This window comes from Falco punctatus, assembly GCF_963210335.1.
Source record: "Falco punctatus genome assembly, chromosome: 10".
Classification (NCBI taxonomy): Eukaryota; Metazoa; Chordata; class Aves; order Falconiformes; family Falconidae; genus Falco; species Falco punctatus.
Window position 1 is genome coordinate 18,947,373 of NC_137590.1, and position 27,285 is coordinate 18,974,657.

Here is a 27,285-nt window from a genome sequence, read left to right on the forward strand (position 1 = left end):
TAAAGTGTGTTTTGAGACAAGCACTGAATATGTTGTTTGACAGTTCCTGCCCCTGAAATTTGTATTTCCTGATAAAAATAAATGAATCTTTAAGATTTGTTTTTGGGAAAACAGGAATATGCTGATTCTGTGGTTCTCTGCATCTCTGCTTTCCTACAGCACCGGTGTTACGATGACGGTGAAAGGAAATTGCACCCCCAGCGCTGAATTTGTTCTCTCAGGGTTCTCAACACAAGGGAATGTCCAGGCTGTCCTCTTCATGGTCTTCTTGGTGATCTACTTGATCACTCTGCTGGGGAATCTGGGGATGCTCGTGCTGATCAGGCTGGATGCCCAGCTTCACACCCCCATGTACTTCTTCCTGAGCAGCCTGTCCTTCCTGGACATCTGCTATTCCTCCTCAATCACCCCCAGACTGCTCTCAGATCTCCTAGCAGAGAGGAAGGTCATTTCTTACTCGGCATGCCTCCTACAATTTTTTTTCTTTGCGGTCTTTGCCACCACTGAGTGCTACCTCTTGGCTACCATGGCATATGACCGCTACGTGGCCATCTGCAGCCCGCTGCTCTACGCCAGCTCCATGTCCAGCAGAGTCTGTGCATCACTGGTAGCTGGCTCGTACCTTGCTGGGATCATGAACGCCACTATCCACACGGGGCTGGCACTGCGGCTGTCCTTCTGTGTGTCCAACACCATCAACCACTTCTACTGCGAGGGGCCCCCGCTTTATGCCATCTCTTGCACGGAGCCCACCATCAATGAGATGATGATGTTCGTTGTGGTTGGCTTCAATCTGTTTGTCACCAGCCTGACCATCCTCATCTCCTACACCTACATTCTGGCCACTATCCTGAGAGTGCGCTCGGCTGCAGGGAAACACAAAGCCTTCTCCACGTGTGCATCCCACCTGACTGCCGTGACCCTCTTCTATGGATCTGCTTTGTCCATGTACTCGCGACCCAGCTCCAGGCACTCCCAGGACCTTGACAAAGTGGCCTCTGTGTTTTACACAGTGGTGACCCCCATGCTGAACCCCCTCATCTACAGCCTGAGGAACCAGGACGTGAAGGATGTGCTGAGGAGAGTGATGGAGAAGAAACATCCCTCTGACAGATAGCTTCCCCTGGTGCGGGGGGAATGGAGAGGTCTTCTCAGAGACGTTTACACATTTCATTTCTGTACTACTATAGTATAAGAGAAGCAGTGCTGTCCTGTGAGCTGCTGGGGATAAATGTATTGGGAAACCTCTGTCTTGTTCCTGAACACTGGGTCATTACCTGCTCTTGCATCAGGCCATTCACTGGGCATGTTACCTGTCCTGGGCACGCGTTAGCTTCTCCCATTCGTGTTCACAACCTGATATTATTTTAATTTCAAAAACTTAAGTCCTCCTGACCATTTATAGTTTGAGAATGCATTACCCCTGTTGTCTTGAGCAACACCTACAGCTTTCAGTGTGACCATGATGATCAGAGCTCTCTTCATACCAAATAACGGGCACCTTTCTGGTGAACACAAGGCTTGGGTAATTCAGTGCTCCCAGCACTAGCAGTAGACACTAGGCTTCATAACAACTATTCACTGCCGCAATGCTCGCCAGGCCTCTTCTGCAACTTACTTTAGCTCAACTCTAGCTGTATTTTTAAATTGATTTGGGAAACTTCTGCAGTGCCTGCAACTTGCTCAAGGACCAGAGAGTTATTTTCTGGCATCTCCTGTGAGTAATGGTAAAGTTACTTACTAGTCAGGTACCTGTTCCCTATCCTGGCGGTTTGATCTTATTTTGGTTTTATTATTAACCACTTTTGCTCGGTTTTGGGCACTTGTGTCATTTCCCCTCTAAAACCAAAAATGAGATACAGGGGAACCATTAACAAACTTCAGCAACTATAGGGTAGTAACCCCATAGAGCAATAGGAGAGAAAAAAAGAGTGCTGACAAGGAGCAAATATGGGGTAGAAATATGTAGAAGTGATCTCAAGCAGATAGAAGCCTGGCATGGAGGAAGCTCCCACCTCAACCAGTGCTCCCACCAAGCACACCACCATACCTCCTCAGCAAGGAGCTCAGGATGCTGCTGGGTCATTGCATCATCCCACCAAGGCAGGACCTCAGCCTGCAGATGGGAATTTAACCTCAGGGATGAGGGACAGGTACTTTAATCAGGGCAACCCTGAGGTGCATTGCTCTCCATACATCCCAGCCCACACAATTGTCCTTAATAGAACCAGATGCCAACACACTGACCCTCCAACTCGGTGGCTTTGGGGCCTGGACTAGCTCTGTCAAGCAAGGCAGCTGGAGAACTGCACTTTGTCATTAACAAGGAAGAAAGTTTCTTTCCTATTAACCCCTGCTAATTAGTCTCTCATGGCTTGTTAAGAAGAATGAGGTAAGTTGACTACAAGTCCACTGAGGAGCTTTCATGGTGATTAGAAAACTTTCTTGGTAAACCCCAGAAGGTCTTGTTAAGTTGATGACTCCTGGAAGGGTGGGTGATCCCTGAGGACCACTTCTTGCTCTGGGAAGGGCAGCAGCATCCTTCGTGATGGAAATAGCTATAACCACCTGTACGGTGAGAGCCTGGGGCTCAGGCCTGCTGGAGGGCTTTCTGTGCTGGTATGAGCTTGGTCATGCACTCGCATCAAAGAGAGACATCCTTGTCCTCATGATGTGTGAAGATAACATGGTCCCCTTGGTTCTCACTAATGGGGTGATTTGTCCCTGCCTGCTTTTGACCCCCTAGCAGAAGAAGCTGGGGAAGCTTGTTGCATTTCTCCTCACCTTTGGACCTCCTCAAGGACACCACACACCTTGAATTTCTTGTCATGAATTGCCTTGGGATAGATTTGCTTGTGGTTTTTTTTCATTCTTAAACTGCGAGGCAAGTTGAAGTACACTACATATATCCTCTGTGTCTGACTGGTTTTCATAAATGTGGTTTTCCTACCATTATGGATCTCAGACCAGAGAATAAGCATGGGAGTGGGTTCACCTGACTCTCAACACCTAAATAATTCATTGTCTGATTGTGAGACAGTCAGCCAGGTCTGCTCTCTAATATGTGGGAGTAAAGGGATGTTTTATCACATCCTAGGATAGAGGGTAGGACAAATGTGGTACAACAGGAGCTGGTCTGAACATCAGAAGGCCAGGCACCATGGACCCGCTGTCTGTGGTATAAGAAATGTATTATTTATTATAGAAGAAATAGAATATTATAGAAGAAATAACTGGGACAGCTCAGGAGCAGAGGCATGTTACTTCATGACACATGGAGCCTCACCTGAGCTACTGATTTGGGCATAAATTGGGCTTATTCTCGGAGATGCAGTTCAGCAGGATCTTGGGGGTGTAGATGGAGGAATACCAGAGATGCAGGAAGGACAAGTTCCCTCTGAAGAAGTACATTGGGGTATGGAGCCATGAGCTATGGCCTATCACCCTGATGAGGGTGATGTTGCTCCTGGGGGTGGTGATGTAGGCTATGGTGAACACCACGAACAAGAGAAGCTGCACCTTCAGGTCAGTGGTGGACCCCAAGAGGATGAAGCTGGTGACTGAACTGTGGTTCCTCTCTGCTAGGGACAGGGGAAAGGGACTGAACTGGACACATGGATTACAGTAGCTATTTGATATTTGTAGTGTGGGGTCTAGGTACACCACCTAAGAGAACTTCCATGTTGGTGGTGTTGCTCTCTGTACCAAAACACAGCTACACACACACAAGAAAAAAAGTCTGCACCTGTAGATGACAACATTCAGTTAAATCATGCTCAAAGTCAATAGCTAAGTATGCTAAATAAGAGCACTGAGGTAGCTAGAGATCATCTGGAAAAAAAAAATCCCCTACTACAGTCTGTGTCTCAAAAAATATTTCCAATTCCATTTAGGTATTCCTTTCTGGAGCCCTGCAGGCTGGAATGCACCAGGAGCATCTCACACCAGCTTGGGGGACTGGCACCAGACCACCCACCACATGCTAATGCCATGGACTGATTCACTTCACACCTTATCATTCATCTTTTCCCCCTTTGAGCAGCTGAGTGCTCATCAAGCCACTGTTGAAATGGTACAGATTTTTGTGGAATTAAATTCAGCTTCAAGCACAGCTCATGAGCGTATTTGGGGTGAGCTGTGCACTGCTCCAGCCCACGCAGACCAGCTGGATTCCAGAGGTGACGGACCTGCCCCAGCCAAGTACAGAGTCCCCTTATGCATTTGTCTGGGTGGCTTCTCTCATCCTCAGGACAAATTTGTGGAAGTCAGAGACCAAAACCTGCCAGGTGTCTTAGGGGAAGAAGCCACACAGGCTCTCAATACTTTTTTTTTTTTTTGGTTTTGCTTTCTGTATTGCCTTAAATTAAAATTCATTAGAGGATTTTTGACCTTATTGCACACTTGAGCACAGATTGTATTTTATATATTTCCTGACTGATTAAGATTTAATGAACAGAATAAGGATAGCTAGTAAAAACAGTAACACAGATGCAATCCAGCAGAATTTGTAATTTTTCAAGCTGATGGTACTTTTCCTAATTTTGAAACTACCATAGACATATACCATAGACATAGAAACTACCATACCATAGACAAATGACAGAAAATGCTGCTCTTGTCTCCTTAGACACAAATTCTGCTGAAAATCTGGGCATCTGAGATTATTAACAGGCAGCCTGGGTATCTGCAGAGTTTGTCTGAGGGGGTTCATAGCACCTTTGGTTGCTCCTTGTCAAAACAAATACGCATATGGACAGGCAATATTATTCCTGGTAATAATGGCAGCAATAAGTGGTGTCTGAAATGGAGCTGCTGCAGGTTCTGAAAGCAGCAACCTGCTCCAACAAACTAATACAGAGAGACCTCCAGCTCTGTAAACTAAAATCTCTTGGAGAAAGAGGATGGGAAAATGTTTCATGAATCCAGGCATCGAAACCACAGCGCCATGGATAATATGTGTCACAACGCTTGGACCCAGTGAGCAGACCTCAGTGAAAAGAATTTTGTTTGGGTAATACTGCCGTTCTGGTGTTGATTTGAGTTTAGCTTAGGTCATTGCCATTGCCTTGCTCTTCTCATCAGCGCTCATAGCAAAAGTAAAAAAGAAAAATAATTTTTTTAAAAAGCTAACATTAAAAAACCTGGGGGGGGGGGGGGGGGGGGGAGAGGGGAACAACATGACAATTATTGTCTTACCGAAGCCAGCAAAGGCAAAGATCAACGTTTGGGGTGGGTTTTGAAGCAAGAAGGTGCTAACACAGGGAGATCACGTCAGCAGAAATGGTTGCAAGAAATATCTTTGCATTGCCAAAATTCAGTTTAAGTGACACTAGGAAGGATACTTGAGAAAATTAGGTAATAACCAGGGGTGACTGCGGAAAAAAGTTGGGGTTTGCTTTTGGTGAATCATGTAGACTTTCACTTTTCATCCACTCCCTCTCCTCAGCATGGGGGAGGGGGGAAGGTATCTTCTTAAATCCAGATGTCCAAAGCAAATTGTTCCTGGTCTTCATAAGTGAGCCTGGAGGTGAAGTTTATATTCTGGGTGGATTTTGCTTGTTGTTAAGGTTCTATTCTCCATGGACTGGAATGCCTCCAAGGCCACAGAAATGAGTATAAATACCACTTGGGCACCAGAAGCTACAGAGGGGGCTTGTCTGCTGTCTGCAAGGTGCAGCAACAAGCCACCCTCAGTGCAGTTTTTAAGGAAAGAGTCCTGAAAAGCACCCTCAGCATTTGTTTGAAGATGAATTATGGCCTCAGTCACTATCTGGAGAAGCAACCGAACTCACCCCAGTTGCATGGACCTGCACTGAAGATCTGAGTTTTGTTGGAGAATTCATGTCCACGGTGAGGACATCTTCTGTTCTGGCTAATCCTCAGCCCTGAACCTGCTCTGAAGTGGTGGGACAGGCAGGGACATCACGAGGCTAAAGTAGGCACCCCTTTCTCTTTGTTTTATGGACTTGAAGGTAGTGAGATAGAGAAAAGAAAGGACCAAACGTGTCAGATATCTCATTTATAGCAACAAGGCTGAGAACAGCAGAAGGAACCTACATGGGAGGACGACTCTTCTGCTTTAAAGTTTAGATGACATAAAGCAAAGAGACATGTAGGTGCTTTTTCACAGGTGCCACCGTAATAGCAAGGGATGGTCCTGATGGCCAAGGCGAGAGGGTGCTCATTACTGGGTTCAGCTGGGATGGAGTGAATTTTCTTCTCCATAGCTGGTGCAGTGCTGTGGTTTGGATTTAGTATGAGCATGTTGATAGCACACTGATGTTTGTAGTTGCTGCTGAGTGATGTTCGTACTAAGTCAAGGACTTTTCAGTTTTTCTGGCTCTGCCAGTGAGAAAGGGTGGGTGCAAGAAAGGGAGGGGACACAGCTGGGGCAGCTGACCTCAATTAGCCAAAGGGCTATTCCATGCCATTTCATGTCATGCATAGTATATAAGCTGGGGGAAGAAGGAGGAGGAGGAGGGATGGCATTCAGTGTGATGGTGTTTGTCTTCCTCAGTCCCCATCCCACCTGCTGGAGCCTGGCTGCCCTGGGGATGGCTGAGCACCTGCCTGCCCGTGGGAAGCCGTGAAGGAATTCCTTGCTTTGCTGTGCTTGTGTGCGGCTTCTGCTTTGCCTGTTGAACTGTCACTACCTAATCCACGAGTTTTCTCAGTTTTACCCTTCCACCCTGATGTAGGGGGGTGAGGGAGCGGCTGCCTGGGGCTGTGCTGCTGGCTGGGGTGTAACTGTGCCGGTTACCTACAGCCCAGGCTGTGGTACCTCCCCTCCCTGCCCTGCTCCGCTCCTCCTGTTTGCTTGCATGGCCTCGGCTCTACATCCAAGTGAGTCTCCCCATTGCCACTGTGCCACTGCACACTCCCTTTCCTGTGGGATTTATCAAGGCTGTGTATACTGAAAAGTGTGTGTGTGTTTGTGTCAGCTTTAGAAGAAAAATGCCCATGGTTTTGCTCTGCTTTGTTTTGCAAAGGGAAATGAAAGTCAATGGGAAAAGTATTTCTGCAAACTGAATAGTTCCATGTGGGTTTATTTTTAAAAAAACAATTCTTTTCAAAATGTACTTGTAATTTACTAAGGAAAAAACCAAAATATGTTAAGCATCTGAATTTAAAAAATATGGTTATTACTGAGAAATGACCAGTGGATTGACCTTGCTGCCATGTTAAATGTCCTCAGGAAAGCACAACTCGGAAGCTGTGCAGGAGCTGACATGCTAAACCCAGGTGGGCGTTCTCACTGGTCAAATTGACAGGTAGGTCTTGGCTTTAAGATCCTTTCAAAGCTGCTGGATGAAGGTTTGGCTTTTCCAAGGGCTATCCAGAGTCCAGCTGATGTTTTATGACCTTCCAGTAGGAAGAGCTCTGCCTCCATGTGGTGACACTGAGGAAGGTGAGGGTCCTGCTGAGCTGCCCAAACCATTGTCTGCCATTGTATCTGTCTCCCACAGGTGGAATTTGTTACAGAGAGTGGCACCTGTCAATCACACTGATATGCATGACTTCATTCTTGTGGGGCTGACCATCCGCCTGGATCTCCAGGTCCCCCTTTTCTTGGCTTTCCTGGCCATGTACACAGTGATGCTATCGGGAAACTTTGGGATAACTGTATTAGCTGGGAGTGATCTTCACCTTCACACCCCCATGCACTATCTCCTTGGCCACTTGGCTTTTGTCAACATCTGCTATTCCTCCATCATCCTCACCAAAATTCTGGTGCAGATCTTGACAGAGGAGAAAACCATTGGCTTCTTGAGGTGTGCAGCCCAGCTCTGCTGCTTTGTCATTTTAGGGGTCACTGGTTTGCTGGCCGTGATGGCCTATGACAGGTATGTGGCCATCTGCAAGCCCCTCCTGTACCCCACCATCATGGGTCCTTGCCTGGCCAGGTGGTTGTGAAGCAACTAAGCATCCTGCCAGGGTGTCTGGCAGGGTTTCATTAGAAAAAACATCATCACTATCTACTAGAGCACAAGATTAAAACCCACTAATAATGAAGCAAGGGATGAAGTCACCATAGCTGATCTCATGGAGACTGCCTCCCTGCCTGAGAGCTGGGGGTCCCTTGCAAACTGATGGCTTGGGAAAACTGGACTACAGTGACAGAATTCATTTTCAAGGGGTTCACAGATCACCCTGACCTCCAGGTTACCCTCTTTGTGGTTTTCCTGCTCTTCTATGTCATCACGGTGGTGGGAAACCTTGGCATCATTGCTGTAGTCTGGCTTGATTCCCAGCTTCAGACGCCCATGTACTTCTTTCTCAGCAACTTGTCCTTCTTGGATCTCTGCTACTCCTCCGTTGTGACACCCAAAATGCTGCTGAGCCTCTCATCGGAAAGGAACACTATTTCTTTTGCTGGCTGCTTCGTACAGCTGTATTTCTATGTTGCTTTGGTAACTGTGGAGTGCTACCTCCTGGCTGCCATGGCGTACGATCGCTACCTGGCCATTTGCAGCCCCCTGTGCTACCCCGCTGCCATGTCCCAGGAGCTCTGCGCTGCCCTCTTGGTGGGGTCCTACGCCGTTGGGTTTGTCAGCTCGCTGGTGCTCACAGTGGCTGGGCTGAGGGTGTCCTTCTGCAGCCCCAAGGTCATTGACCACTTCTTCTGTGATGGGCCACCACTCTTTAAACTGGCCTGCTCTGACACTTACCTCAACCAAGCGCTGACACTCGCTTTTGCGGGCTTCCATGGGGTCACCACCATATCAGTCATCCTCATCTCCTACGGCCGCATCCTATCCACCATCCTGAGGATGGGCTCTGTGCTGGGCAAGCGCAAAGCTTTTGGGACCTGCTCATCCCACATGGTGGTTGTTGCCATCTTCTATGGGAGCCTCCTCTTCATGTACCTGCGGCCCAGCTCCAGCTACTCCCTGCGCAGGGACAAAATTGTTTCTGTCTTTTACACAGTGGTGACCCCCATGTTGAACCCCTTCATCTACAGCCTGAGGAACCAGGAGGTGAAGAGAGCTGTGAAGAGAGCGGTGGGGAGAATGACTGTTTCCTTGCCAAAGTGGTAAACAGCTGGACATTTAGGCACTGGTGGGAATGGGGTCTGTGTTTTGGGGTTGTCCTGAAATCAGGGAGAAGACGTGATAATTCCTCTAAATATTAATGTCCCTTTTCAGACTGGCTCTATGGATGTGGGATTAATTTGTTACACACCTGCCTCCAGGCAGTGCATCTCACAACAGGAGAAACACCTGCTTGTTGAAGAGCCACCAAAGGCTGATCTCTGAGGGAAGATGCTCAAGTATGCAGCTGGTTTCTGAGTACCTGGGGGCAAATGTGTGCTGGGTTTTCTCATGGACCTGCTGTTCCTTAGGCAACTGCAAGTCACCTCTCTCTCTCCAAGGGAAATAGGATGACAAGGCTCAGCCCTGTGAAAATAACATGTTTGTGAGTTTCCTGCTGAGGACTTGGACCATTTTGTTCTCAGATGTCTTTGGCCTGAGCCCACTCGTGGTCACTCTCTCCTACAGCCTGGACATCATTCACCAGCTCAGTGGGCTCCATCCCTACCATGTGCTGTGCCTCTTCCAGCCATGAGGTGCGACCTACAGATTTTAGGTGAACTTGAGTGCTTCCAGGTAATCCCCATGGCCAATGGGAGCGTGCAGGAGAACAAACAGAGCAGACCAGGAGGCTTGGGTGGGAGAGGAGGAAATGCTTCCCAAAAGCTGCAGGAAACGGGGACATTTGAGAGGAACTTCTCTGAATCTTCTTCTTCCACAGTGGCCTATCAAAGAAGGGGCAAAGGCTTTCTTAAAATGTTCTACTGCACTTTAACCCTGCAATGTGTTTTTTACAGCAAATAAATAGTTCAAACGCCATTGTTGCTGTACGGCACTGGGTACTGGGCAGTGCTGGTTCCTCAGCGCGCTCTTCACTGGAACGTTCTCGTCTGGGTAGTCAAACTGAGGAATGTACAGTAAAGCAAAATACTTTGGGTCACTTGCAATAGAAATAGTCTTCCTATTTTTTTTTCCTCTGATGTTCTCCAAGCATGTAGCTCTCTGTATTGGAAAGACCATAAACTGTGGGATTTAACTGCCCAGTTTTGAGGTTTAGAGTGGTTAAGATTACATCCGATTTTAATCTCTCTCACTAGCAGGAAAAAGACCATGATATTTTTTAAAATAAATATGGGAAATGGCTGGGGTGAATTTATGTTGCATAAAGGCATAATGTTTCTTATAGGAAATGCAGCGTTGTTGTCTGACACATTTACGTTCCAGACATCTCAGTTTAGGGGGGCTGAAACCAACCCAAGCTATGGGTAATGTCACTGCCATATGTCAGATTTCACTGTATATTGTGTTTTCATGGCTTTATCTATATATATTTTATTTGCAACTCCTCCTTTCCATTTCTACCTCCTTTATGAGAGGGACTATAATTATTATAGGCCAAAATTATAATTAGTATTATTCAGTTATAATTAAAATTAAAACTGTAATTATAATAGGCCAAAAATAGCCTTATATGCAGCAATACACAACACAGCTCCATAGTTGATAGTAGGGAAGTGAAGAATTTAGTGATAAACATTTCAAAGGTTTATACCTAGTCACCTGATAACTATTTGTGTATCTGCTTTCTATAAATTGTTTTGCCGCCTTCATCATTCTTTTCTAAGAAGTGAAAGAAGTTTCTTTTGTAAATAACTGGAATGCATATTTTTATTTATCTTTTCAAGAGAGAGGGATGCTTTGAGTTGTACCTAGAAGACTGGTAACAAAGCGGGAACAAACATGAAGCAGTGGGGAAAGTGTTGACACAGAAACTCCCCAAACAGAATTATAGCATCACAGAATCACTGAGGTTGCAAAAAACCTCTGAGATCATCAAGACCAACCGTTAACCCAGGGCTGCCAAGTCTATCACTAAGCCATGTCCCCAGGCACCGCATCTATGTGTTTTTTGAACACCCCCAGGGATGGTGACCCCACCACCACCCGGGCAGCCTGTCCCAGTGCCTGACCACCCTCCCAGTGAAGACATTTTCCCTGACCCCCAACCTGAACCTCCCCTGGCACCACCTGAGGCCGTTCCCCCTTGTCCTGTCGCTGTTCCCTGGGAACAGAGACCGACCCCTCCTGCCCACAGCCCCTGCCAGGCAGCTGTAGGGAGCCATCAGGTCCCCCCTGAGCCCCCTCCTCTCCGGGCTGAACCCCTCCCCCAGCCTTGTGCCGCTTCCCATGGGCAGGCAGGTGCTCATCCATCCCCAGGACAGCCCCAGCATGCGTGATGGGGACTTGGGAAGACAAACTCCGTCACTCCCAATGTCCCCCCCTTCCTTCTTCTCCCCCCGGTTTCTATACTGGGCATGACATTCTGTGGTATGGAATGTCCTTTTGGCCAGTTCAGGCCAGCTGCCCTGACTGTGTCCTCTCCTGGTTTCCCGCGCCCCTCCAGCCCTCTTGCTGGCAGGGCCTGAGGAGCTGCAAAGTCCTTGGCTTGGTATGAACATTATCTAGCAACCAGAACCATCAGTGTCCTATCAACTTTCTCATACCAAATCCAAACCACAGCATTGCACCAGCTGCTAAGAAGAAAATTAACTCTGAAACCGAGACAGTGCTGCAGCGTTTCTGCCAGAGCCATCCCTTTGGCCAACTGAATCACACTGGTGGAGTTTGCAGACTGGAAGAGGAGCTGGGACACCTGTAGCTCACGTGTAGGTCCATGTGTCATGCTGACACGGAGCAAGGCGAGCCCAAACCCATCCCATGTGCCCACCTCTCAGCCAGTCCTCTAGGTTCCACAGCAATACTGATGGAGAACTCATCTGTTCATGTGACCATGCATGGGTCTCCTTTGGACACGGCAGCTCCTCCTCTGAGCTACACTGTCTGTTGATCCATCTAACTCCACCTGAGATATCATAGGATTTCTGCACATAGGCGTGGCAGATATGGCACAAGATGTAGGAAGACTTGTGTCCTTCAGGGAGCAGGAGAGATGTATGGTGGGTCTCAGATACTCCTGGATACCCATGGCTGAATGGCTGAACCATCACCTTCGTTTCTACTGACTGCAGCAGGTCTAGGCAGCTTGCTCATGTATCGGTGCTTCATGTTGTGGACAACTGACAGATTAATAAATCCCACCTATGGATCAGACATGATCCATAGACAAGCTGCTGTTTATATGGTGACTCTATCCGTGCTGTCAGGTTAATCTGAAAGCATGGGCTTCTGTTATTTAAAGGGAAAAATTAGCTGTACTGAAAGAAAGAGTGTGAACTGTAAACTCCTGAAAACATTGCAGACACTGAAAGAAGCTGGTGTCTATTGAGTGTGTTGAACAGAGATAAATTACACTGATGCTGCCATAAATAGGCTCTCAATTTTCTGCTAGCCAAAACCAAACACAATTTGCAGAAAGAACTGGATTAGCAGCATCTTTTTTTCCAAACAGGCTGTGATGATATGGGTTTGGTCTTGCAATAGAGGTGGAGCAACAGAACGACCTGGCAAAAGGGAGGAAAAAATGGGCAGGTGAGATATTCCTGGGACTATCTAGAGCACAGTGAAAAGGTTTAATGGACTGTCTATCAATCAGGTCCTGTATAGACATCCCTGTTCTTAACCATCAGTAGCCTGGAAGCCTTTCAGGCTTGTTCATTGCCTGGAGGCTTGGATCAGCCTTCATCTCCGGTAATCCCAGCCATCTGCTCCAGGCATCCATCCAAAGCTAATTATGACAGCCTAAACTGCTTGCAATAGGTGTTTAAGATACTTGGAGTAAATTGCCCTGTGGCTGCACCTTCTCACCTCCCCCTCGATTTTCAGAGGGGCTTGTTGCAGAATAACTTGTGCTCATTTGGATCTCCACCTTTTCTGTCTCTGGAGGCTGCCAAGTGTTGGAACAGTGATTGGTACTTGTGACAGGGTTGTAGCACAGGATTTTACGCCCCCACACACACACATAGCGGAGCCTTTTTTAGCAGTTCACTGTTGTGACTCCTGGATTCTCATTAAGGAGCCAGCGTACAATCGAGTTTCATTCCTCTGAGGGATGGGAACCGCAGCCCAAGCCACAGCAAACACTTGCTCCCTGAGGCAGGCTGCCCCTTGCCCACAAAGACCTGCCGAGACACAGATAAAAGCCATGCGTTGCTGCAAGCGAAGGACTTCATCAGGTGAAAATATGCAGGAGGCTCCCAGATGCTCAGGAGAGACGTTCTTGTTTACTGGGAAGCTGGGAGGATGGCTTCAGGGGTCCGCCCCCCCAGTGACTGTGCAGGCGTCCCGAGCCTGTAGTGTCACCCCACCTGGAGGAGACCTTGCAGCTTGTAAGAGGAGGTGACTCCATCCGATAGGGGGGTGTGACCATTCCCCGAAAGGTCCAGGTGAGTCCTGCTGGTGTCACCCTGCCCTGGTGTGTGTCACCTGTGGGGAGGCTGCTCTGCTTTACCGGGTAAAGGTGTGCTCCTCTGGGTTAGCTGAAGGTGAAATATTTCTGCTGGGATGCACTTGGGATGCACTCCAGCATTTCGAAGTCATAAGATCAGAAATTATGCTGCTTGTGGTATGTTTAAGGAGGCTGGGGGAGGAAGAGGGGAGAACCTCTCAAGGAAAGTTTAACTCACCCACTGGCCCTGAAATAAAGTGATGTTCGCTTTAAAAATTAAGGAGTGTTTCTTTATAGAAACATTCTGCTCGTGGAGAACGGTTCTTCAGTGAGTCTTCTGATCCTGGTGCTCATCTGGTGGGGTAAGACTTGATTCTCATCCTCAATTCTGTAAAGAATGAATTGTTTTATGCTGAACGTCCACATTATCAGGGTCAGGAACCTGTATTTCACATTTTCATTCTTGTGAGCAGCTTACCCGGGTGTCTGAAGGGAGAGCCAGCAGCTGCTGGGGTTTTGCCTGATGAAAATGAGGTAAAAGCAAACCCCGCATGTGCCCTAACCCCCAGGGTGCCATGCTGTGCCGGGCAGGCTCCCTCTGAGAAGGTTTTCCTCCTTAGATGGCATCTTGAAACAGGGAATTCTCAGCCTGGCGCTCTTTTCCCCTCTGCCCGTGCTCTCAGCAACACCTTGTTTTCACCTGGAAATGAAGTGCACTTTGCAGACAGATGCTGGGGGGAGCACCAGTTGTGACTCCATATTCCAGGACGGAATTGTGGAACCCACTTTTGTCCAGGCTTAGTCCGTACGTTACAGCCGGTTCATATACATAAACACTCACAGCTCTCTCCTGGCACTTAAATCGCCTCCGTAAATCCATCTCAGTCCCTTCCATCTCCCAGCCCACCTCTGGAAAGACAAGGCACGGTTAAAGTCACCAGCAGGCGGTGGTGGCTCAGGTGCCCATGTAAATGCTTCATACAGGCGACCCCAACGCCAGGGCCAGTGCCTGTGCTCTGAGTGCCGTGGGGAAATACTCCTTATGGTGTTTAGTCTCTTCATTGTATATTCTCTAAACTGTACCAAGGAAATGTTTGATGCTTACCCCGGTTCAAAATAGCACTTTTGGACCCCAGTTTTGCTCCTGGTCTCCGTGGCTTCATCTCCCCAGGGTTTCTGAGGCTGCAGTACTAAACTCCTCCTGTCCTGAAGGAGTTTTAGGATCATGCAACACCCCCTGCCTCTCTCCCTCCCTACTCAACAAATTAGACGGGTGGTTTTCCCCTTCACCTCAATGTCCTTTCCAAAACAAAAAAAGGAAAGCTGCAGTATTTTTTTATTACAATTATATTATTATATTGTATAAATTATAATATTACAATTATAGCCAGAAGACAGTGCCAAAATCAGAGCTGTCCTGTTCTGGGTGCCTTATCACGATCGGTTTGAAATGGGGAGGAAGGGAAACAAATGTGGAAAAAGCACTTAATCCCGGAGGTCGAGGGCAGAGCTGGGGATTTGGTCTGTGTCACCTGCATCCCCAACTGCTGCTATATCTGTTGACCTCAACAAACTGCAGGTACTAAAACAGGATTCTGCAGTAGAGATAAACCTGCCCAAAGGTCTGCCCACGGTGAGAAAGTGAGAGACCCTCCGCAGCGACTCTCTGCAGGGCGGGGAAGGTGTTTGGGAAAGCCGGGATGCTCTCCCTCCAGAAAGGACCTCCTCTTCCCTTGGACTGTGAAGGAGGACGAGCTCAGAGCAGATGGCTACAGTGCAGTCCATCCCACTCTAGCACCCTAGGAAGGCATGGTCTGGGCACCTTGGCTCTACAGGGTGTCAGTTATCAAGTTATCAGTTTCGGTTCCAATAAATAAAGGCATGGTTTGCACTGTCCTGCATTTCCAGGCTCTCTCCTTCCTCAGCAGACACGAAGCCCTGAATGGCCCAGCAGAATCACACCTCAGTGGCAGAGTTTGTTCTTGAGGGCCTGAGTGACCGAGCGGAGATGAAGGCAGCCCTCTTTGTGCTGTTGCTGCTCATTTACACCATCACCCTTTTGGGCAACACAGGGATAATCATCGTCATCCAAGGTCACCCACAGCTCCATACGTCCATGTATTTCTTCCTTGGCAGCCTCTCCGTTGTTGACATCTGCTTCTCCTCTGTGATTGCCCCCAGGACCTTGGTGAACTTTCTAGTGGAGAGGAAGACCATTTCCTTTGTCGGCTGCATGGGCCAAGCCTTCTTCTACATTGTCTTTGTGACAGCCGAGTGTTTCCTGCTGGCTGCCATGGCATACGACCGGTACGTCGCCATCTGCAACCCCCTGCTCTATTCTGCTGTTATGACTCCGGGGCTTTGCATGTGGCTGGTGGTGGGGTCCTACATCGGGGGTGTCCTGAACGCCATCATACAGATGACCTTCATCATCAGGCTGCCCTTCTGCAGGTCCAACGTCATCAACCACTTCTTCTGCGATGTTCCTCCCCTCCTGGCTCTGTCCTGTGCCAGCACTTACATCAATGAGATCATCCTCTTCTCCTTGGCTGGCATCATTGAGCTCAGCACCATCTCCATCATTCTGGTCTCCTACATCTTCATCTCCTTCGCCATCCTGAGGATCCGTTCAGCTGAAGGCAGGCAAAAAGCCCTCTCCACCTGTGTGTCCCACCTGACAGTGGTGACCATGTTGTATGGGACGACCATCTTCATGTATCTACGCCCCAGCTCTAGTTACTCCCTGAACACTGACAAAGTGGTCTCCGTCTTCTACACGGTGGTGATCCCCATGCTGAACCCCTTCATCTACAGCCTGAGGAACAAGGAGGTGAAGGATGCTCTAAGGAGAACAGCAGAAAGGATCACAGTCAGGCTCTGAACCTCGTCCTGAAAACCTGACACAGGAATGTGGGTAACAAGGGGATTTCTCCCAGAGGCTGTGGAGCTTCCGCCCACAGAGATATTCAAAAGTTGCCTGGATGAGGCCATGAGCAGCCTGATGTGGCTGTGAAGTCAACCCTGCTTTGAGCAGGACATGGAATAATTTTTGATCAGAAAGGACATTTAGGTCTCTGGTCCTATGAACAATATATATGTGAGTGTGTGTGTATATATAAAAATACAATATTCAATGTATATTATGCTATTTATTTATATATAATGCAGTGTATTCTTGTGTTAAATGTGTATGCCAACACACATACGTCACTGATTTTTCTTGTTGCTCCCCAGCCCCAATTTATCTGGGGCCTCAATCATTTTTAGGCTGGGCTGGGGAGGCGGCTCCTGTGAAAAACTCCTTCTAGGAAGGATGGGAACACAGGAGCTAAATGGATAAACTCTGAAGTTTTAATGCGCTTATGGCGATGGGATATTGTGCATAAGCCAAATGAACAAATTATAAACTCTTAAACAGGTCTCTGTTGGAAACCAGGCTGCTGAGTTGAACTGCAGGGTTAAACTGATCTCTGTCACTTCTTTTTAGGCACCTATACACCTTTCATTCTTTCCTTCACAATTTCTGTCTTTCAAGGCCTTGAAACAAAGCTCTAATTAGTTTTCTAATTTATGCCCAAAGTGGTTTGTTAAAACCAGAGACAATAATATTGTCAGTAGCGTTTGCATCCAGAGATTTCCACTTCGGCGAGAGGCAGCAGGGAAAAGGAATTAAAAAGGAAGAAAAGAACTCCCAAACACCGTGAAACAAACAAAAAAATAATAAATGAGGGTAATAATAATAAAAAAAGGTCTTGATTTCTTATGCAAGAACTAATTCCTGCCAGAAATGGCAGCTCCCCCTTTTCATCATCTTGTGAGTAGGAACCTGTGGTTGCTGTGAGAATGCAATGCTGCCAGAGGGAACGGTAACCACAGCCCTCTCCCCCGCAAAAAAACCCTTTTCTATTTCTTTAGCAGTTTGTCACTCAAAGGTATGAGCTGTCCCTGATCAAATCATCTTAACAAGCTCCTCTGGGAGGGGAGTTGGATGATCGTCTGGGACGGAGAAGGCTTGGCTGGGTCAGGAATGGGGATTTTCCACCTCTGGTCACTTGATGTGAGCTGTATTGTCAACAGGGGGAAAATACCCCCCAGCACACTGAAAAATAACCCCCACAGCGATGTAACCCTGCACAGCACATGGAGCTTTTATTTTATTATGTTATGTTATGGTTTTCGTGTTATGCTAGGTTTGTTATGTTATGTTTGTTATGTTATGTTATGTTTGTTATGTTATGTTTATTATGTTATGTTACGTTATGTTTGTTATGTTAGGTTAGGTTTGTTATGTTATGTTTGTTATGTTATGTTATGTTTGTTATGTTATGTTTATTATGTTATGTTACGTTATGTTTGTTATGTTAGGTTAGGTTTGTTATGTTATTTTTTGATATGAAAGTGACCAGCCTGAAGCTGACTCTTACTGTGGCTGCGAGCTGTGACAGTGTACAAATATACCTGCTCTTTAGATGTCCCTCTCCTTCTCAAAAGTTGCCTTTCTTCTGCTTCTGAATAAAATCCATTCCTGTTTATACATGGATGATTTATTTTTGTTCCTGCTCTCTACCCTTGTGCTCTGTTGTCAGCCCCAAGGGATGCAGAAGTAACTGTCCCTTCCAGATACTAAAGGAGTGCTGGAAGGGGAAAATGCTAAGGAAGTGGCTAGAAAAATACCGATCAGGATTTCTGATACATTGTCACCATCTATTGGACATTGTTGGAAATAGCCGCTCCTTTTTATTTTAGATAAAACCTTTTTCTCCTGTGCCAGCAAGCTTTGGGTAGCGAACGGTGGGAACTGAGTGATAGCACCTAAATACCACAAGCCCATGGCGCTGCCTCTGCAATGGCTGATCCCATCCACGTCGCTGATTTTCTCAGCATCAGCTCTTGAGCCTGTTAAAAATGAACAGGCACTGTCAGATATTTGAACAAGCCGCCCTTACCAAGCTCCCATTGCATTTAGAAACGATACTTTAAACTGCAATTTAATTTTTCCCCCCCTAATGCAATCCTTGGGCGAGGTTTCAGGTTGTAGGAAATTTAGATTATCGAATATTATTTTTCTCTTAAACCATCTGGGCCAACTCTACCCAACTTGAAATGGTAATTCCTGTTTCTTTAGATTACCACCTCCTACAGCAACTGTTTCCTATAGATCTACAGATCCCTCTCAGAAAGGGTTCCTGCAGCACATCTTTCTTCCTAACAAACCCATCCTAGATTTTACGATAAAGGCAAATGAAAATACATAGAGAGATCTGAATTTTTATCCCACGTAGGTGAAGGATTTCATTTGTTGTTGTTGACTTATGTAAACTGCATCCATCGCTACCTAAACAGTCCCAGGTGGGCAGCTGCCCTCAGTGCCCTCAGGTGCTGCATTAGATGGATGCTGCTGCCTATATAATCACCCTGCTCCTGGGCCACTCTGGGTGAGTTTGTCCTGGTGGCCTTCTCGGGGAAGAAACCCACCCTTTGCTATAGAGCACTGAGTGCTAGGTGGATAAAACCAGGAATGTTCCTTACTAGCTGGTATTTTTTTTGAGCAGATGAAGCTGTGACTTTGGTCCTTTCATGGAAGGCACTGCGGCCAGTGCAGCCCCCTCGCGGCTTTCGAGGCAAAGTATCAGAGGAGTTTCTGGCTGAAAAATAAAGGCAGGTACATCAAAATGAAAAATGAATTTACTTTTTTTACTCTAAATATCAACATAAACTGAAAAAAAAAAGGCAGTGCTGGATTTCTCATCCCGTGCAGTCTGTACCAAGCATTGAATGCTTCCAAGAAGAGCTGCTCCATGGGGAAAGAGTAAGAGGTTTTCAAGTACAGCTATCGCACATGACACACAGATATTACAAAGACTACCTTCTGGAATTTTTTTAGGATGTGTGAAACTATGAAAGGCAACATTTTTGAGCAGGTATTGTTCAAACAACACCTTATGCTGTCATTAATTTTAAAACCCAATTGGCTGTATATTGACCGGGCAGTGGAGGCTCTTGGGGTCGCTCTGGGCTTGGCTGGCACTGACCCTCACTTGATCTGGCAGGTCCGTCGAGGTGAAGATGTCATTCCCCAACCTGTTTCACCCTGGGCTCTGTGAATGCTGTGAAGAGCAAAGCTGTGGAAGCGTGGGTGGATGTTGCATGGGAGAAGACACGGCTTCCCAGCCAGGCTGGGGCACGGCTGTGAGGGTTCAGCCGGCCCCGAGAGCAAAGCAGAAGAAATCCCACTTTGTCCCACCGCTCCCACAGGATTCCCAGGACCCAGGGCAGCCTGTCCTCACCGGCTCTGTCTCAGGCTGGCAGAAACCATCACCCTGAGAAAGCAGAGGGATGCTGGAGGCGTGAGCACAGGCTGCTTTTACTTCACATTTTAAAACATCCCATTAACCAAGTTTTTCTGCAGTCACTAGTCTGGGCTGTAAGACCCTCAAACCCCCAGCTACCCAAATGGTATGTTTTAGCTCTATAGCTCTGGCACCTTCCCCTTGTTCCTGTACTGAGATTTTGAGGATAACGTCCCCCACAAGAGTGGGCTGTCTGGACTGGACCAGGAGGATGCACTGTAAGGCTCTGCCTGGTGCAGGGTGTAGGCAGCGGCCAGTCTTTCTCTTATCCATACCGTGAGTTAAATCTTGGAAAACACTAAGGAAAGGCTGCTCAGTGAGTCCCAGGGCAGCTTGTTGGAAGGTCTTGTACTGGCTTGCCCAAGAGATGCAAGTTCCTCCCCAATTCAGGTAGGAAAGAAAGTACCACAAATGGAGATCCTTTCCCTGGGAGGACAAGGATAAATACTCTGTTAGCAATTCAGCAGAGCGTGGACCAGCCACCCACCTGTTCAGCGTGAGTAATACCTAATCCAAGGCAGCAAGAAATGGGTTTTAAATTTAATTTAGCTCCAGTCCAGTTAATGTCTTCAAGCTGCAGGGAGATGTGACTCCTGGCAGGCAGCTGTCGTGCGTGGCACAACCCGCAGCCTCAAAAACTTCTTGAGTTTGATAGCTACATCTTGGATGGCTTCACACAAAATGTTTTGTTTGTTGGGTAAAGAAAAATTGAAGATGAGCCTTAGTTAATTGTGACATTCAGGTCAATTCTCCACCGGCAGCAGAAGTCTGCACCTAGGCAGGACGCTGCCTGAGGGGGAGGATTCAGCCCCAGCCCCAAACAGCTCGATTGTCATTATTGGCAACGCATCTTCCAGCACCACGCAGCTTCGCCTCCGGCATCAACACAAGGAGCAGTGAAAAGCAGCTCGAAACCCCCGTTAATAACACCGGGAGACCAGAAGCGTTGCTCACAGGACGGCTGAAATGAGATGTCTGGATCTGGAGACGAACCTCGCCCCTTCAGCAAAGGATCATCACAGAGTTACAACCTTAAAGTTTGGGTCTGTTTGGCAGCCAGCAGGCAGCGTGCGCTCTTGCTTTGCTCTCTGGTGTAACTCTGTCAAGCAATGATTAATGTTATCCAGGAAGAATCAATGTGCGTGTGTTCTATCTGTCATAGAGTGTGAGTTTTGGGGCTGCTGATTTCTCCCTGGTGAGCAGAGAGGGACAAGCCTTAATTTATCTTTTATCTCCACGTTAGGCATCATGTCTAAAACAATGTGAGGAAAGACAAACCCTTGTGCACCACCCAGTGCAAACCATGCAAAATTAGTGCACCATCCCAGATGAGGAAAAATTATGCTAAGGTAAGTTGTGTTTTCCAGTGCTTTCACCTGGAAGAGGTGTTCCTGGGACATGGGAGAGATACCTGCTGGGACACGGGAGAGATACCTGCTCCTCATGTGCTCACAGTGGACTGGGAGCACTCAAAAGATGAGAAATAATTCCATTTTCTCAGCAGTTATTGTGGAAATAATGGACTTCCATGTGTCAAAGGCTTGACGGGAACTACGACGAAGCCCTGCAATTTATTTAGGCTTTATTCTGGTACAGTGTTGCCCTCCTTCCTCACCTTAAAATACCCACCTGCTTCCAAGCATGTCGCCGGTGGTTGTGTGTTGAGGCTGGAGGTGGAGGCTGGCCTTGGGAACTTGTGGTAAGATGAATTCTCTTTGAGAGAGGAGAACATTGACTTAAAGTGGTGTAACAGGTTGAGAGGCAGAAACTGGCCATTCTCAACATCATTGACAGACTTGGCCTATTAAGCATTTCCATCTGAAAGATGTAAAGCAGCTGAACTGCTTATATATTCAATATGGTTGAAGGTAACAATACGTTTACATCCATGTTTATTCTCCTGGGCTTCACAGACCGAGCAGACCTGCAGATGATATGCTTTGTCTTATTTCTTGCTGTCTATGTGGTCACTTTAATGGGAAATCTGGGAGTAATTATATTAATCAGAACCAATTCATGCCTGCACACCCCCATGTACTTCTTCCTAAGCCACTTGTCTCTCCTGGACATCTGCTACTCCTCTACCATCATCCCTCAAACATTGCTGAACTTTTTGGTGGAGGAGAAGGTTATTTCTTTCATCAGGTGTGCTGCTCAGCTCTTCTCCTTTGCCACCTGTGCCACCACTGAGTGCTACGTGCTGGCTGCTATGGCTTATGATCGCTACATGGCCATCTGTAACCCCCTGCTCTACTCTGCGGTCATGTCCCAGCGCCTTTGCCTTGGGATGCTGGCTGGTGCCTACTTGGCTGGTGTGATCAGCTCCACCATACACATGGTTTCCATCTTTCGTCTCCCGTTCTGCCGGTCCAAGAGGATCAACCATTTCTTCTGTGACGGCCCACCGCTGCTAGCCCTCTCCTGCTCTGACACCCATGTCAACGAGGCGATTGTTTCTGCTGTGGTGGGGTTCAATGTGCTAAGCACCACAGTCTTCATCCTAGCCTCCTACTTGTCCATCCTCTCCACTGTCTTCAGGATCTCCTCCATGGCTGATCGGCACAAAGCCTTCTCCACCTGTACCTCTCACCTGGTCTCCATCGCTCTGTACTACGGCAGCTCCCTCTTTATGTACCTGCGCCCCGGCTCCGGACGCTCCCTGGGCCATGACGAGGTGGTCTCCATGCTGTACAGCGTTGCAGTCCCCATGCTGAACCCGCTCATCTACACCCTCAGGAACACCGATGTGAAGAACGCCATGAGGAAAGCCAAAGGTAGGGTCATCTCCTCTTTGTCCACCTGTGGTTCCTGGTGGGCTGAAAGGAGAGGGTTACGCTGCTGTGGTGAGGAGGGCTTGGTATCGCACCTTCAGGAGGAAAGGTTAGGTGTTGCACCTTCAAGAAGAAGGAACTAAACACACCTGGAAGTAGGACGCCTAAAACCCATGTTTCTCCCCGACCCAAGGATATGTGCTGCGCTGGGAGGGACAGGACCTTTCCTGGTGGTAACCTGAGACCTGACAGTGACCCTGTACTGAGCAGAAACTTATTTAAATGAGACTTGACGTACATATTATTTATTATTTAAATATTGGTACAAAAATAATAATCAACTTCATTTTGGGCTTCAGAGAGGAAAAGGAAGAATGTAGGTGGTGGCTTTGCCCTGCTGGCATCAAACTAGCCGGTGTCTGGTCTCTCATGTTTGATATTAATCAATGTCTTCTGGTGATGTTTCTGGGTTTAGGAGGCTGATAACTGATTTTTCCAGGACTTTTAGCTCCAGACTACAAAGTGAGGTGGTGTGAATCAATGCTGTGATGGTGTGCTGGTCATCAGAGCACTCACGGTAAATGGGGACAAGTCATACCTGAGCCTCTGCTCTGCCCTGAATTTAACTGGGCCTGTAAAGAGCTGGAGCGCTGGTGGGAGGGTGGTTTGGATCTTCTTTTCCCCTGAACAGCCAAGGTGCTGGTGGCCTAGGGTCATCTCGTGATGGAGATGGAACAAGCATGTTATTCACCCTGCAGATACACACCCTATCCCAGCAGGTATTCCTAGTGGATCCTTTTGCCTTCCCTATATTTAAAAAAAAGTAATCTTTAAAATCTCTTTTTTTTTGTCCTAAAGTTGAGTAAGGATTAATCCCTATTTCTCTGCACACCCACCCACCCCCTTCTATAGCTTTTCCCACTTTACAAGCCTTGGTTCTAGCTCAGTACTGAATGGGGAAGAAAGAAGCTAAACGCCATGGGGAAATCCTTTGCCACCCATGTCCAGTGCAGCTCCAGGACTAACCATCTGGAATCTTCTGGCAAAAAAAGTTTTACATAAAAAACATCTAAAGCCACCTATATGCTTCTCCATCCTTCTTCCCCACACTTTCATAGCTTGGCATTCCCTCCCATCTGCCCCATCCTTATATTTATTTAATATAAAAACTAATGGTTTTACAGTGTCTCTTCGGGTAACCGAAGCTTTCAGGAAACACTGGCACTCAGGATTCATCAACAAACAGCTGGTAAATCTGTGTTAATTGTGTTCTATCCTCAAAGCAGCTGTGTAAAATTATGCTTTTGAGCAAACTGTTGTGTGGTCACCAGTAAAGTGTATGGAAATAAATCTGTCCGCTGGAGAGGACTCCCCACGGCCACGCTCAAAGCAGGGATGCTCCGTTCAGTTTGTTTTCAGCATCCTTCAACGCAACGCTAGCTGATCTGTCAGCTTTCCCTGTTGGTGGGAAAGGGAAAGGCTGAAACAGAGAAGTTTGTGATAGTTGGATAAATAAACAGCAAACTGTCCTGGAGCTGTCGTCCTGCAAGAGCAGGTGGTGGCCCTAGAGCCGGGGCAGGTCTGCACAGGAGAGCTGGTCCTGCAGGGGCTGGCGCAGTCGTGAGGGAGGGGGGGGTGGAAGGGGCTTTTGCTGAGCAGGTCAAAACCATTATCAGCTGGAGGAGGGTCCTGAGGGAGAACAGCTTGCACAAACACCTGAGGTAATGCTTCGTCTGGGATAAATCCTGTCTGCCAACCAGCCTGGGCGATCCTGCTCCAGAGCATCTCTCCTCCTGCTGCAGCTTCCACCCATCGGATGGGCTTCCCGAGGAGCTGCAGGCACCACGTCTGCCAACACCTTTCATTTCAACCAAGCAGGTAAAAAAGGGTTTGAGTTTTCCAGGTGGTGACCCTTGTGCTGCCTTGCCCGTGACCTGGCAACACTTGGAAGTGCAGGGGTACGAGCAGGCACGCTGCGAAGCACTCTGCTTCCACCGCACTCGGCTGCTCTCTTTTCAGCTGTTTGTGCACTTCATAGTGCAAAAAGCATGTTAGTATTGATTAACACCTGAAAAATTCACACTAATCCCTTTTTGAGGGAGCTGGGATGGGTATATAAGTTCCAAGGAGCCAATTGATTCCTTTTTTAAAAAAAAAATCATGTTACGGTAGTCACTTTTTTTTTTTTTTTAAATTTCTGCATTTAAATGATCAATTGGCAGACCTAAACCAAAAAAAAAAAGGGGACCTCCCACCGCCGGCCCCCCCTCCAAAGAAAAACAAAAAAAAAAGCCCAATTAATACTTCTGTTTTGCTCACATGGCTGAAGAGCAGCCAACTCCCTGCTGTCCTGTTGGGATAAGCAGAACATTCCGGATAAAAGCTTCTGCTCTGCGAGGTCCAGCAGCATGGGCTCATGCTCAGGTGGAGCTCCGTCTGTACTGGGCAAGACTGTAAATATTTTTGTTAGTTAGAATAATTTCTTTAATATTGACATGTTATTTTAATATTTAGCATGGTCTTCACCTTGAAGCTGTTTCAAGTGTGATTGTCCTCTCCGGGGCTGCAAGGTCATGTATGAGCTGGTCGCCACAGGTTGCCTCTGCAGGATGGCCCCGTGCACCACTAGGACACGGTTAGTTTGATCCTGGTGATGAAATTGCTGTCGATGGAGAGAAGTGCGTGCCTCCAGGGTACCAGTCATCCGGACAGAGCTGCAGCAACGTCTCCACTACCAAGTGACGTTGACCAAGAAGGTCTGAGGTTGGTAGCGTAAAGCAATTGCCACTAGGACTGAATTACCCTCCTGCACTCACTTCAGCCTTTTGTGGTTTTTTTAATTCAGCCTGTCCTGGGGGAGCAGATGCTGTTCCGTGGCCGGGATGTACTGCAGCAGCTGCATCTAAAGGAAGCCCATCTATGCTCTCCAAGAGCATCCATGGCATGAACCCTGTGCCCCAGCAGGGGTTATGAGGTTTCCTTCAAAAAACCACACTCCTGACCCCATCTATGGCTGATTTAGGGATGTTTCAGCTGCGCTGCAGACATCTGTAGGTAGATCTTCCACCAGATAATTCATCTGCAGAGGGGCTGAATGGGAGAGATGGGGCAATCCAAGGTGAAGCTTTAAAAAGTTTGGTGTATATATGATACATTTGAAGGCTGCTAGTTGGTCATAGAAAGCTCCCTGCCATCAAAGCAAAGCTGTGCTGAAGATGATACCATGGCTCCACCTCCCACCCAGCACACAGGGGGGTTCTTCAAAAGCAGATAAATTTAGAAATTAACCCCCTCCCCACCCCCCCCAACCAACTATTTCAAGTGCATGGCTTTGTTTCATGATGAAAAGGCTGGACCAGAACTAATGAGGCCACAGAAGAGCACTGATCCAGTCTGGAAAGAAAAAAAGAAAAGAGAAAAAAAAATCCCTAAAATTTCCAGAAATCAGTGGTGAGAATACACATCTTCTCTGTTTGCCACATTTTGGAATGTGCTTATTTGACTTCATTTTTTTACACTTGGATAAACATTTTGATATGTCTTAGTGTATCATTAGTACATATAAATAATGTAGAATTATTCTTTTTTAATATCTGACTGTGTAATTAGCTCCTTTACCTGTTTGACTTCAAAGCTTGGGACAAAGACAGAAATAGTTGCCTTGTATTTTTCTAAAAAAACTCCCACCACTTCCTATCACATTTGGTTTACAGATTAAATTCCAATGTTTCCACAGTATTTCTCTCCTAGGGATTTATTTCATTGATTCATTTTATTTCTATGCAAATTCACCTAACTTGTAGAAATGATGGGTGGAGAAAACTTCACCGTCTTGTCTGGCTTCATCCTCTTGGGCTTCTCTGATGCCCCAGAGCTACAAACCACCATCTTCACAATTTTCTTATGCCTGTATGTTTTAATGGTGCTGGGGAACCTGATGATGATCCTGCTCATCAACACCGACCCCCAGCTCCACACCCCCATGTATTTCTTCCTGACCCACTTATCTTTCGTAGATTTTTGCCTCTCCTCTACTGTTGTCCCAAAAGCACTGGAGACCTTCCTTCTGGGGAGAAGCCACATCTCTTTTTTGGGTTGCTTGGCCCAGGTATATTTTTTTGTAGCTTTGATGATCTGTGAGTGCTTCCTCCTGGGGGTGATGGCTTATGACCGGTACATGGCTGTGTGCAAGCCGCTGCTTTACACCACTGCCATGTCCAGGGTGCGTTGCTATGGCATGATGGTGCTGGTGTACACCATGGGCTTACTCAGCTCCCTGGTGCACACCATCCTGGCGGGGAGGTTGTCATTCTGCCGGGCCAGAAGCATCAACCACTTCTTCTGCGAGCTACCCACCCTGTTGCAGCTCTCCTGCTCAGACACCCGTGCAAACCAGATCTTGCAGGTTTTCAACGCTGGGCTTAACGCCGTGGGCTCTTCCCTGATGATCCTGGTTTCCTACACCTACATCCTCCATGCTGCCCTGCAAATCCCTTTGGTCAGGAGGAGGCTTAAAGCTTTCTCCACCTGCACCTCCCACCTGGTTGCCATCACCGTCTTCTATGTGCCGGCGGTGCTCGCCTATGTCCAGCCTCACCAGGCGAGCCGGTGGGACCAGGCGAAGCTGGCCTCAGTCTGTTACACCACCCTGACCCCCACGCTCAACCCCTTCATCTACAGCCTGAGGAACAAGGAGGTGAAGGGGGCCCTGAGGCGCCTGTGGGTGCGAAAGCTGGTGCCCCATCTATCCAGGCTTTGAAAAGGCATTTGCAGCTCTTCGGTACTTG

The 27,285-nt window shown here is 47.5% G+C and overlaps 4 protein-coding genes across 5 annotated transcripts; all 4 read left to right on the top strand.

Annotated features, from left to right (window-relative positions):
- Positions 1–118: 118 nt before the first annotated feature.
- LOC308071048 (uncharacterized protein) lies at positions 119–17,809 on the top strand (the record flags this gene model as incomplete). Its single annotated transcript, XM_080405910.1, has 5 exons — positions 119–1,116; positions 5,447–5,464; positions 7,467–7,844; positions 15,319–17,671; positions 17,748–17,809. The coding sequence occupies 4 exons, from the start codon at positions 119–121 to the stop codon at positions 16,256–16,258; spliced, it is 2,334 nt and encodes a 777-aa protein (XP_080262036.1). The 3' UTR covers positions 16,259–17,671; positions 17,748–17,809.
- Positions 1,118–15,315, top strand: LOC308070256 (olfactory receptor 5G9-like). Of its 2 annotated transcripts, none has more exons than XR_013930683.1 (2): positions 1,118–13,375; positions 14,957–15,315. XR_013930683.1 is itself a non-coding variant. In XM_080403899.1 (2 exons), coding segments are annotated over exons 1-2 (945 nt in total). In that variant the 5' UTR covers positions 1,118–8,090; the 3' UTR covers positions 9,148–14,037. The 2 variants fall into 2 exon arrangements, 1 of the variants encoding a protein (XP_080260025.1); XM_080403899.1 differs by lacking the exon at positions 14,957–15,315 and having other exon boundaries at positions 1,118–9,034; positions 9,147–14,037.
- A 3,767-nt stretch (positions 17,810–21,576) lies between the features above and the next one.
- Positions 21,577–24,687, top strand: LOC308070252 (olfactory receptor 5T7-like). Its single transcript, XM_080403893.1, has one exon. It carries the CDS (start codon positions 21,586–21,588, stop codon positions 22,639–22,641), a length of 1,056 nt encoding a protein of 351 aa, XP_080260019.1. The 5' UTR covers positions 21,577–21,585; the 3' UTR covers positions 22,642–24,687.
- Positions 24,688–24,709: 22 nt separating this feature from the next.
- On the top strand, positions 24,710–27,272 carry LOC308070255 (olfactory receptor 8I2-like). Its single transcript, XM_080403898.1, has one exon. It carries the CDS (start codon positions 26,304–26,306, stop codon positions 27,255–27,257), a length of 954 nt encoding a protein of 317 aa, XP_080260024.1. The 5' UTR covers positions 24,710–26,303; the 3' UTR covers positions 27,258–27,272.
- The last annotated feature ends 13 nt before the right edge of the window (positions 27,273–27,285 follow it).

Bases quoted from the DNA above. Each gene is read 5' to 3' on its own strand.
- LOC308070256 (XM_080403899.1), top strand. From the start codon at position 8,091: ATGGCTTGGGAAAACTGGACTACAGTGACAGAATTCATTTTCAAGGGG.
- LOC308070252 (XM_080403893.1), top strand. From the start codon at position 21,586: ATGGTTGAAGGTAACAATACGTTTACATCCATGTTTATTCTCCTGGGC.
- LOC308070255 (XM_080403898.1), top strand. From the start codon at position 26,304: ATGATGGGTGGAGAAAACTTCACCGTCTTGTCTGGCTTCATCCTCTTG.